Consider the following 12,772-nt stretch of genomic DNA (forward strand, 5'->3'; position numbering starts at 1 on the left):
ACACTGAGGTTGCCAGTTCAAAACCCTGGCTTGCCTGGTCAGGGCACATATGGAAGTTGATGCTTTCTGCTCCTCCCCCTTCTCTCTCTCTCTCTTTCTCTCCCTCTCTCTCCCCCCCTTCTCTCCTCTCTAAAATGAATAAATAAAAAAAATAAATTAAAAAAAAGAAAATTGACCTTGAAGCCCGGGCTGGGTAGCTAAGTTGGTTAAAGTGTTATCCAGATATGTCAAGGTTGTGGGTTCGATCCTTGGTCAGGACACATGCAAGAATCAACCAATGAATGCATAAATAAGTGGAACAACAAATCAGTGTTGTTTTTTTCTCTATATATATTTCCCTTTTCTTTCCTCTCTCTCTCTAAAAGTCAATCAATAAATTTAAAAAACCTGATCTTTGGATTGGACTGTTACAGGTCATTGGTTTCCACAGTAAAATTGTCATAGCAAAATGATTGAAGTAAGAGCCATATTTAAGTAGGTTGAAGACTAAATGGGAAGTGAGAACAATAATATAAGTTTCTTTTGTTTTTAAAGATTTGAAGCTAAAGGGAAGACAGCATTGGAGAGAAACCCAACCATTCAAGACAGGGGAGTTCATTATCATAGTAAGTTTATGCATTTAATTTGCATATACTAAGTATTCTCACTCACTTGTCAGGATAATATACAGTGTGTCCGTAAAGTCATGGTGCACTTTTGACCGGTCACAGGAAAGCAACAAAAGACGATAGAAATGTGAAATCTGCACCAAATAAAAGGAAAACCCTCCCAGTTTCTGTAGGATGATGTGGCAGCATGTGCGCATGCGCAGATGATGACCTAACACCGTGTATACAGTGGAGCAGCCCACGGCCATGCCAGTTGAGATGTGGACAGTACAAAGGAAAGTTCAGTGTGTTCTGTGGCTCGCTAAATTCGAATCCGTGACCAAAGTGCAACGTGAATATCGGCGCATTTATAACGAAGCACCACCACATAGGAATAACATTACTCGATGGGATAAGCCGTTGAAGGAAACCAGCAGTTTGGTGGAGAAACCCTGTTCTGGTAGGCCATCAGTCAGTGACGAAGTCTGTAGAGGCTATATGGGATAGCTACCTAAGGAGCCCTAAAAAATCTGTGCATGCGCCCACATTGAACTGCACTGAATAGGTATGAAACTGGGAGAGTTTTTCTTTTATTTGGTGCAGATTTCACATTTCTGTTGTCTTTTGTTGTTTTCCTGTGATTGGTCAAAAGTGCACTGTGACTTTACGGACACACTGTATTTCTTTTCTACTTGGCTTTTAGATCTTTTGAACTTGGAAGGTTTTGCTGTTTGGGGCCCTCTAGTGGCTAATCAGTTAATAGTGACATGTAAAGAGGAAAAAGGTAATTACCAGTAGATCGAATATATACCAAAATATATACCAAGTTATTCCTTTTGATTTTAGAAAGGAAGAGAGACAGAGAGAGAGAGAAATATGAACTTGTTGTTCCACTTACTCATGCATTCATTGGTTGGACTTTGGTGTACCCAAACTACGCTGTAACCAATGGAGCTATGGTCAGGGCAAGCAAGTTATTCTTCCTGTGAGGATCAGATGAGGGTGGGGTATGTGGTTATAGCAATTAATGGGGCTTAGTCCTCTGTTATGAATCAGAACTCAACACCAAAACTTGCTATAATTTTATTTCCTTTGTAATAACTCACTATTATCAACTGTTTGAACACAGCAATGTGTCTTTGTTTCGGCTGTTAATACACTAACAGCTGCCACCATTGTTCTCAGCTCTTATTCTGCAGTGTTGGATTCAGGTACATTGTTATGTAACTATTAAACCATCATATTCAGTTTGCAGATTGTGAAAGAAAAGCCAGAATTAACAAACAAAAAGATTTATTATGAAAATAATACAATCAAACTTAAAATATAGAAGTTTAAAGAATTATATATATTTTATGTTGGTTCTTTATGTTTTTTACTCTAGGATTTTAAAAAAATTATATTAAAAACAATATAGGAACAACTGTAACTACAAATAGTTAAACAAACAAACAAAGAAAAAACTATTCAGTACATTCCTGTACCTTCTTTATGAAGGCAGGCACAATCCTGAATTTGGTGTTCTGTTCTTAGGCTCATTTTAATGCTTAAATATTGATTTCATAGTTTACATATCCTTCAGATTGCTTCTTTCATTTAAAATTTTGTTTGTGAGTCTGTCTAGGTGGTGGCACAGTGGATAGAGATTTGGCCTGGGACTCTGAAGACCCAGGTTCAAAATTCCGAGATCACTGGCTTGAGCACGGGCTCACCAGCTTGAGTGCAGGGTCTCTGGCTTGAGTGTGGGATCATAGACATGACCCCAACGTCACTGGTTTGAAGCCCAAGGTCGCTGGTCTGAGCAAGGAGTCACTGGCTCAGTAGAGTCCCTAGTTAAGGCACGTATAAGAAAGCAAGCAATGAACATCTAAAGTGCCACAGCTACAAGTTGTGATGCTTCTCATCTCTCTCCCTTCCTGTCTCTCTCTCTACATGTATATAAATAAAGTTTTGTTTGTGATATGTATCCATGTTGACTTGTAACTCTTGGTCATTTGTTTTTGTTTCCATATGGTATCATTTAATATTTCATGGTTTTATGCAATTAACAATTCATGGACTTTTAGCTTCTAAGTTTTTTGCTTCTGAAGTCTCTCATGATCATTCTTGTATGTGTTTTCTTGTGTACATGTTTTCTTGTGAAACTTGGAGGTGAAATGGTGTGGTGTGCAGCTTTACCAAATTGGTTTTCAGAGTAATGTACCGATTTACTGTTCTACCAGTAGTGAAGAGCTCTCCATCTAGAATAGTATTAGACTAGTTATACCTCTTTCCAGTCCTGTGGGAATGAAACAGTACTTCTTAAAAACAATAAAAACAGAAGACATATTATAGAATATTTAACACATACACAAAAATAGAGTGACTAATGCAGTGAACCTTTGTGTGTTCTCTCACCCTGCCTCAGCAGGTGTCAACACATGGCCCATCTTGTTACATCTACACCCTCACTCCCTCTCCACTCCTAGTGCTCTAAAAAAAATCTGAGATGTCACACCATTTTGTCTGCAAATACTCATTGTGCATCTCCAGCGCAAAACTCTTTCATACATAGCTTCACTAACATCTCACTAAAAAAGAAAAGTCTCACCCTGGCCAGGTAGCTCATTTGGTTGGAGCATTGTCCCAATGCACCAGGTTGTAGGTTTGATCCCTGGTAAGGGCATATACAAGAAGCAACCAATAATTGCATAAATGAATGGAACAACAAATCTTTATTTCTCCCTTCCTTTCTCTCTCTCTTAAGTCAATAAAATTTTTTTTAAATCTCTTAATGTTATAAAATATCAAAGTTTCATTTTCTCCAATTGTCTTATAATATGTTTGTATTTCTGTCTTCAAATCAGATTGTAATTAAGGTCCATACATTATAGTTATTGGTTTCAGTCTACAGATTCCCTCCACTTTCCCTTATAACATCTACCTTCTTACCAGTCTCCATGTGGCTTCTTTTGTAAATTCTTGGTTATACCAAATTCAGCTAGCTTTAGTTGGTAATTCCTGTTGAATGCTCAATGTTTGAGCTGTGAGTCAGGTTTGAGGCCAGGAACAGGTGAGTGGTAGTGGTCCCCTACTCTGCAGCTATCTTGGAATCCCTGTAGTTGAGTCTTAATTGCTATTGGTGGTGCTATCCATGGATGGTGTTGCCCCTTCGACTGGATCTTCCCCCAAGCACAATGTACGAGCTAGTGTGGGGTTGATTCCATAAAGCTGAATTTGCCCAAATGGGGTATAGTGTCTGCCAAGATCCTGCTTTTGTGTGCTGCTTATGGAGCTTCTTGGGTCATGCTCTGGGATATGTTGTGAACTACTGGGTGTATAGCTTCTGGGACCACTTGAGACAGGATCCAGTGCCTGACCATGTCAGGTACTGCCTGTGACCAGTCTGGGCTACCTTTTTAGAGCTACAAAGTGATCCAGTTTGCAGCTGCCTCTGCTGGGCATGGGTGTGCATGGGAGGGGCCCAGCGGTGTCCCAAGGCTGGTTTCCACCAGCACTGAGCTTGAGGGCAGGTCAGAAAAATTCAAAGAATCCCAGAGATCCGCCCTCATGGGTTAGCTGCTTGTTAGGCTCAATAACTGAAAGAGTTTCTGGTGTTATATGTGTTGTGTGAGTGAGTCACCAGGTAGGGGCGAGTGGTTTTCACCAGAGTGATACAGATACACCAGGGTCCACTGTCACCCACCAGTGCCCTCAGACCTTTGTGATGGGGCAGGGTCTCAGTGATTCATCAGGGTAAAGCTGGCAGTGTTCCTCAGGCCCAAACAGACCACAGTTTAGCTTTGTGAACAGAGGGCTCTGCACAGGAATGGTGGCAGTAGTCTGGTGTGTGAGGGGAAATGGCCCCTCTAAAGAGCCACATGAGCCTGACCAGGCGGTGACGCAGTGGATGGAGCGTCGGACTGGGATGCGGAAGGACCCAGGTTCGAGACCCCGGGGTTGCCAGCTTGAGCGTGGGCTCATCTGGTTTGAGCAAAGCTCACTAGCTTGGACCCAAGGTCACTGGCTCGAGCCGGGGTTACTCAGTCTGCTGAAGGCCCGCGGTCATGGCACATATGAGAAAGCAATCAATGAACAACTACAGTGTCGCACGAAAAACTGATGATTGATGCTTCTCATCTCTCTCCATTCCTGTCTCTGTCCCTATCTATCCCTCTATCTGACTCTCTCTCTGTCCCTATAAAAAAAAATTTTTTTAAATTAAAAAAAAAACCTTTAAAAAACTATTAAAGAGCCACATGCCTCAATCTTTCTGAGTCTGCCTGGGGGGGTCTTCTGATGGGGGGAGCAGGAGACACTGGCAGAGTTGCAAGCTCAGCAGGTGGAGCCAGCAGGAATCTGGAGGGGAGGGTGGAGCTTGTGATTCTAACCTTGTGGTTCCCTTTGCTGGGGCTGGTGGAGCTCTCCTGGGGAGGTGGGGTGCTGCTGCTCTGGTCTGTGCATGGGTGGTTGGGGCGATGGGGGTGCTGCCACTGCCAAAGCACCCCCTGCATAGGCACACAGTGGGGGGAGGGGAAATGTTCTTTGTCCCAGAGCCATACAAGTTCGTTTCAAGTTCCTCTCTGATCCTCCAGGAGTTTGCTCCCAAGACCCCTCCAAGCAAGTCTACACCACTGGCCCAGGTAGCAGATTCCTCTACAGCAGGGGTCGGGAACCTATGGCTCGCGAGCCAGATGTGGCTCTTTTGATGGCTGCATCTGGCTCGCAGACACATCTTTAATAAAAAAATTAATAACGTTAAAAATATAAAACATTCTTATGTATTACAATCCATTCATTTCCTACTGCTCATGTTCATGGTTGCAAGTGGCTGGAGCCAATCACAGCTGTCCTCCGGGACAACACCAAATTTTTATTGGATAATGTGTAATGTGTACAGGTCGTTGTATGGCTCTCACAGAATTACATTTTAAAATATGTGGCGTTCATGGCTCTCTCAGCCAAAAAGTTTCCCGACCCCTGCTCTACAGAGTGGTGAGCTCAGCAGGGGGCCAGAGGGTGGGGTTTGTGTAGTTCTCCCAGGTTGATGCAGTTTGGGGGTTGTGCTTGACACAAGAAAGATGGCATCTTGGGTGTATGGGAGAGAGACTCAGTACAGGGACCCTGGTGGCTGTCCCTTCAGATCTGTTCCCAGAGCCACATAACCCAATCTGCCTTCCCAGGAATCCAGTGGGCTCTGAGCTACCCTTTCTCGGCTGGAGACTGGGGTTAGTGGCTTTGAATGAGACTTTGTGCACTGGCCCTTTAAGAGGGCACATTGGCTTCAGGAGACCGCTGTCTCTCCCTGGCAGACAGAATCCCTGCTGGTTTCCACAGCCAGATGTTATGTGGATGCCTCTTCTGACTGGTGCTTCTGGCTGGGGGTCCTGGTGTGGGGTGGAGACCCCCAGCTCCTAAGGGGGATCTTCACCCTGCCCCTGGAGCACAGCCAGCCCTTTCTGCCCCTCCCCCCAGTCTCTGTGTGGCTGCTTCTGTGAGTCCTTGGTCACAGGAATCTGTTTAGCTCGTCTTCAGTGGGTTATTCAGATTGGTTCATCTCTATTTTAGTTATAATTCCAATTCAGGTGAGTGTAACTTCAACCTACTCCATCGCCATCTTTTTCCTCTCTAATTTAATTTATTAAAGAGGCTTTACATGAGCATTTTTCTGGATATTTTGATTTGTTTTCCTGATTTCTTTTATATTTATGAATTTTATAATTGAATGGAGTACCAATATAAATCACCTCTATTGTTTTTGATTAATACTTTATATTACATTTGCTTTTAGTTTATTAAGTTAATATCAAGATATAAAAATTTGATAAAATACTCATTTTAGGTTTTCTATTATTTTCAGAAACCATGAGTAGAAGATCTGAAGCCCACATTTTTTGGGGTGCTCCAACTGGTCCATTGAAAATGACAGTGTCACGGGAACCAACTTCTTTAGTGCCCACTGCTGACCCCTGGAAAAAAGTTCAGCTTTTATACCATCAACATTCTTTACACCTGAAGGATGAAAAACGTAAGAACAAAAATCTTGAAGATTATCCAGTCCTAGAAGCTACTGACTCTCCAGATTGTGTCAGTGGTCATTTTCTGGCAAACTCTTTGAACACACCTGTTCATGTGGAAGATGACTATATACATTGTATTTCTGAAACACAGACTCTAACATTCCAGAAGAGTCACCCCTTGGGGATGAGTGATGGAACTGACTCTGATGTCCAAATAAATGGATGTAAGGATAGAGTCCAGTGTTTACCTGAAGAAGAAAAGCATCAAAAGCTTTTCAGTGAAAACAGGAAAATCACAGTGGAACAGCATAAAGATCGATCAAATATATGTGGTCAAAACACTGAAAACAGCTTCATCCAGTTAGATCCTAAGTGTGCAGCTCTGACAGGTTTGGTTTCTAGTACTGAACAGATTACTATAGGGCCAGGAACTATTGAAACAAAGTGTATGCCCACAGAACATCATGAAACACAAATCCGATGTCTGGGAAAGAATTCTTCTAAAGCAGGAGACAAGCCAAGTTCTGAAGAAGCAGGTGGGAAGGCCTCAGACCTTGAGGTATCCACTGAGACTGAATTTCTCAGTATAATGACCTCTAGCCAATTTGCCTTTTTAGCTCAAAGGAAGTATAAAGGGGAGAAGCCTATAAATAAAGGTATGGTGAATGTGGAGATTGAACCAGAAGCAAGTCATGGGGAAACAAAAATGACCAAAGATAATTTGATCTGGCCCGATGATGATTTTGCAGAAAGACCTGAAAGTAGACAAAACCAGGCATATTCCCTTGAACTTTTTAGTCCTATTTCTCCTGAAACAAAAAGTAGACACATTCACATAAACTCTGATAAAGATCTTGAAGAAAATGCAGGATCTCAAGAACTTTTCAGTTTTGAAGATAAAGTGCCATCAAATGAGATATGTATTGAGCCATGTAGCTCAGGAATACTGTGTTCCCAGCTTAGTGCCTTCTGCAGAAGCTCTACTAAAAGAAATCAGACTTCTGAAGAGAAATTGGACCATCTAAAAGTCCTTCAAGTTTCTAAGAAAATTAAGTTGGTTTCGAATGCAGGAGAATATTGTCTTGTAGCAAGGGACCCGAGGAGTGTGTCTAAATTTAAGGATATTAAAAATACTTCATTAATAAAATATTGTGATTCTAAAGGTCAGAAGTATAATTGTTTAGTCATGGTGTTATCTCCATGTCACGTAAAAGAGATAACTATAAAATCTGGACCAAATTCTGGCTCTAAAGTGCCTTTAGCAACAATTGTGATAATCGACCAATCAGAAATTAAAAAGAATGTTTTTCTGTGGAGGACTGCTGCGTTTTGGGCACTGACAGTGTTTCCTGGAGATATAATTTTACTCACAGGTAAGGTCATCGTGGTACAGTGATAGTTTAGTTTATAAAGCTGTAAGCTTTCCTCCCTCCTACTTGAGGCCTCCTTCTCCCACATCTGCCTCTTTGGGCTCCAGCATGATTGACCCCAGTCTCTGGGCCTGTGTCCTGCCTTCTTAGTTCTGTCCTTCCTGTCCACTTGTCTTCTCTCAGAAGCCTGCCCTGGCTGCTCCTCCTGCTCATTCATTCTGTAAGCATTTAGGTCTTATTCTCAGGCTTGCTCTGTGTTTTTATGGTCTTGTCTGCATGGGTCTTATTTTCAACCCTTTAATGATATTAGCAGTTTTATGATGAAAGGGCAGTGTTTTTACTACTTTGCTCAATCCCTAATAATGCTCTGCATTTTACATTCTTATTGAGAGAACAGATAAATGGAGTTTCTATTGCATTTTTTTAATTATTGAAATGATATCAACCTCAGTTGGAAATATGGAAATTGGAACTCCTGATGTCATACCAGCCTCATGTAACCACCAGCAGAATTTTGGAGTGTTACCAGTTATCTTCCCCATACCTCTTAACATTTATCTACATACATATACAAAAGCTGATATTGAGAATTTACTGTGAGTCAAACCGTGTTTTAACTTTACATGTACATTAACATTTTACAACTATATGAAGAAGGTGCTTGTTATTGTTCCAATTTTTCAGTTTGAGTAATCAGACTCAAAGAAGGAAAGTAACTTGCCCAATGTCATACATCTAGGAAGTGGCAGAGCCATACTTTCACCTAGAGTCAAGCCGGAGTCTACACCCTCACTGTGTATTTGTAATCATAAAGACCATATAGGGTTTATCCTGCTTTTTTGCCTGGCATAAGAAATTTAATATTTTGGTATATTTCTTTATTTATTTAAAATCAATACATAGTGTATTAGAGCAGAGATTCCAGTCATTTTCAGGATGAATTTCAGACCAGGAGGAAGTTGATTCAGCTTAATAACACATCTGAAGAAAGAATGTGATGGAGAAGAGGTATAGGGTCAGCCTCGGAAGCTTAGAAAAAGAGAAGATTACGGCAATCATTACTGTGTAGTTTCTACCAAATAGCATGCTGGGGGAATGAGCCCCTTAGCTAATACACCTTGGTAGTTGGGTAAGATTGGCAGGTGCTGTCTCTAATTAATAAAGAGACAAGCATGGAATTGTGACTGACAGGCTTAGCGCAGTCTCATGCCACTAGTAATATCCTTTTAAATATTTTTTAATTTTTTTATTTACTCATTTTAGAGAAGAGAGAGAGAGAAAGAGAAGGGGGGATAAGCAGGAAGCATCAACTCCCATATGTGCCTTGACCGGGCAAGCCCAGGGTTTTGAACTGGCAACCTCAGCGTTTCTAGGTCGATGCTTTATCCACTGCACCACCACAGGTCAGGCCACTGGTAATATCATCTTATTTGCTGCCCCGTAAATTCATTAACTCCTCTTGTTTGGAATCGGTTCTCACTGAGTAGCCCTTTGCTCATCATGATTTGACCTTCCAGGCATATGATTTAAACAAGTAGCAGTGGTAGGGCTGTGGGTACATTCAAGAGGCAGAGTCAACAGGACAGCTCTGGTTTGACCCCCAGTCAGGACACATGAGAAGCAATCAATGAGTACACGCCTAAATGTAACAACCATGTGAAACAATGAATTGATACTTTTCTCTCTCCTTTTCTTTCTTTCAAATCAATGGGGAAAAACAAAACAGTAGTTGGTTGGTGACATGGTAAGGGAGCGGTTCAGGGTGACCTCACATTTTAATTGAACTGACTAGCAGCATAGTGTCAACAAATGAGCTTGCTAATGCGAGAAGGAAAGCATGATCATGCCAGGCCAGGTCTGGGGGCCAGGAGTGCCCGTCAGGCTACTGTGGATATTTGGGTGAAAGGGTTTGAAACCAAGAAGGTCTGGAATATAACTTTGGAAGTAATTACCTGGAGTTTATGCATCTTTGTTTTTCTTATTATCTCCAAATTAATTTGTTGCTGTTAGTACATCTTTATTCCTCTAATATTTTATACACTGATAATATCCTGCCTGGATCACTCTGTCTTGGCCTCTAACTTACAGTTTTTGCTCTACTTTGAATTCTTACTACCTGTTGGTATGTTTAGTTCAACTACATGATTCTTCTCTATCTTAGATTGTATAGTGCTCCCCCACTGGGAAGTGTTCCTTACTTCCAAGTCTTTCACTTTTAACATCCAAAGAAAGTGATTTCCATGCTATTTAGGGAAAAATAATCAGAGCCCTTCAAGAGTGCCTTCTAGTATATTCATGTTTATAGCAGAAGGGGTAAATGCAGACTGAATATCACTTACTATTCTAGGTACTACTGCTATGGAATCATTATTTTGCTTCTTCATCCTGAATGACTTGCTTTTATCAGAAATGTGCATTATAGCACTTATCTCATGTAAAATAAACAGAAACCATTATATTCTCTGTAGAGCAGTGAGCTTCCATGTTTATATTATTTGAACATACAGAAGCAATTTTGTTATTTTACCTACATATAGACATACCTACGTTCAGATTTTAGATTTGCTATTTTATTATTTTGTGTCTTTAGGCAGATCATTTAATATATTTGAACTTTAACTGCCTGGTATTTGGGAGGTATGCATAATATTTTGCTATGATTAGTAAATTAACCACAGTATGAAGGAATTTGTGGCATAATCTGAACTTTTTCCCCTCCTTTTTAGATGTTACTATTCATGAAGGTCATTGGATTGGTGAGACAATACTACAATCAACATTTACCAGTCAGTTATTAAATCTTGGGAGGTATTCATCTGTTCAGCCTGAAGAATGTAAGGCATATTTTATATATAATTATATCTTAGTATTTAAAGTATATATACACATTAGAGAAAAGTGGAGTTGAAATGGTAATTTTATAAAATTTTTCCAAATAAGTTTGTTGGAGAGTACTGCTTTATTTTGTTTAGTAAGTCTGAAAATAGCATTTATAAAAATGAACTTGTTCATTGTAAATCATGTGTTTTAAGAAATATTGGGGTTCATGTTTCCTTTTCTTAGAGACTCAGTATAGTGGTGGTTCTTAACCTTTTAGGTAGTCATAGACCTCTTTAAGAAGGTATAGGCCATTTCTCCAGAAAAAGGGACTTAAGTAGATAAACAGAAAATTTTGCATATAATACTAAGTGGTTCCATGGACTTCCAGAGTTCCATGGAACTTCTGAGCCTCTGACTAAGAATCCTTGAGGTAATGACAAAAGCCTGGGTTATGGTCAGACAGCTCTGGTTTGAATCCTTGGTCTACTATCTACCGCTGGTAGGAAGAATTACCTTTCTTCTCTGGCATCTGTTTTTGCTTCTTTAAAATAAGGTGTTGAATGAAGAAACCAGCAGCTATCTTTTTCTCCAAGAAATAGAAAAAAAAATAAAGTAAGGGAAACAGTATAAACTGGTAGTTATAGTCTCTGAAGTCAGATAGACTAGAATTTAAATCCTGGTCCTAGAACTTCCAAAGTCGCCCTGGCTGGTTGGCTCAGTGCTAGTGTTGGCCTGTCTTGTGGATGTCCCAGGTTTGATTTCGAGTTGGGGCACACAGCCGAAGCACTCATCTCTTTCTCTACCTCTTCCCCTCTCACTTCTCTCTCTCTCTCTCTCTCTCTCTCTCTCCATTGTGCAGCCATGGCTCGATTGGAATGAGTTGGCCCTGGGTGCTGAGGCTCTATGGCCTTTGCCTCAGGCACTAAGAAGAGCTTGGTTGCTGAGCAATGGAGCAATGCCCCAGATGGGCAGAGGATTGCCCCCTAGTGGGCTTGCCGGGTGGATCCCTGTTGGGACACATATGGGAGTCTGTCTCTGCCTCCCCTCCTCTCACTGAATAAAAAAAAAAAGTTAGCCTTTTTTAATATGGTTAGTCTTCTTTTATATCTTCCATAACACATCTACCACAATAGTAGCATACTATGTCTGTCAGAGAGTTGCAAAACCTAAACAGGGTAACCTAGGAGAGGATTTCTTTGGGTAGGTTCTCTGAAAGTAGGAATAAGATTGTTTTAAGAATGGGGAGAGGCTGTGCCCTGGGCGCTTCTGGCTGTTGATCCTAACTGCATCCAGAATGGCTACTGTGATCTTTGTGGATAAGGAGAATGGAGAACCAGGCACACTTGTGACTCCTAAGGACCGGCGGAAGCTGGGGCCCTGGCCTATCAGAGCTTTAGGTGGGAAATCTCAGGTTTCAACACCCCATGTTGGCAAAGTGTTTGATGCTCCACCAGCCATACCTAAAGCTCCCAGGAAGGCTCTGGGAACTGTCAACAGAACAACAGAAAAGTCTTCAAAGACCAAGGGACCTCTCAAACAGAAACAGACAGACTTCGGTGCTAAAAAGAAGGTGGCTGAGAAGACTGGTAAAGCCAAGAGCTCTGTTCCTGCCTCAGATGACACCTTTCCAGAAATAGAAAAATTCTTCCCCTTCAATCCTCAAGACTGAGAGGTTCGACCTGCCCGAAGAACACCAGATAGCGCAGCTCCCCTTGAATGGGGTGCCCCTCATGATCCTTGATGAGGACAGGAAGCTCGAAGAGCTGTTCCACCTCGGCCCCCCTTCGCCTCTGAAGATGCCCTCTCCACCCTGGGGGTCCAATCTGTTGGAGTCTCCCTCAAGCATTCTGTCGGCTCTGGATGTTGAATTACCGCCTGTTTGCTATGACTCAGATTTAAGTTTCTAAGTGCTTTATAGTTCGTGTGTATGTATTAATAATTTGTATTAATAAAGCAATTCTTTAACTGAAAAAAAAAAAAAAAGAATGGGGAAAGG

General features: G+C 41.3%; 1 protein-coding gene and 1 pseudogene across 2 annotated transcripts in view; both read left to right on the plus strand.

Annotated features, from left to right (window-relative positions):
- Window positions 1-12,772, plus strand: part of SHLD2 (shieldin complex subunit 2) — a 67,804-nt gene that overhangs the window by 36,116 nt on the left and 18,916 nt on the right. The window contains exons 3-5 of one of the 2 annotated variants that reach the window (XM_066349761.1): window positions 535-605; window positions 6,427-7,959; window positions 10,683-10,790. In XM_066349761.1, the coding sequence (XP_066205858.1) occupies window positions 6,432-7,959; window positions 10,683-10,790 (1,636 nt within the window). In that variant the 5' untranslated portion in view covers window positions 535-605; window positions 6,427-6,431. The remainder of the gene's footprint in view (window positions 1-534; window positions 606-6,426; window positions 7,960-10,682; window positions 10,791-12,772) is intronic. The other variant, XM_066349762.1, reaches the window with a different exon arrangement.
- On the plus strand, window positions 12,028-12,738 carry LOC136380726 (securin-like; annotated as a pseudogene).

Source organism: Saccopteryx leptura, chromosome 9, assembly GCF_036850995.1.
Source record: "Saccopteryx leptura isolate mSacLep1 chromosome 9, mSacLep1_pri_phased_curated, whole genome shotgun sequence".
NCBI classification, from domain to species: domain Eukaryota; kingdom Metazoa; phylum Chordata; class Mammalia; order Chiroptera; family Emballonuridae; genus Saccopteryx; species Saccopteryx leptura.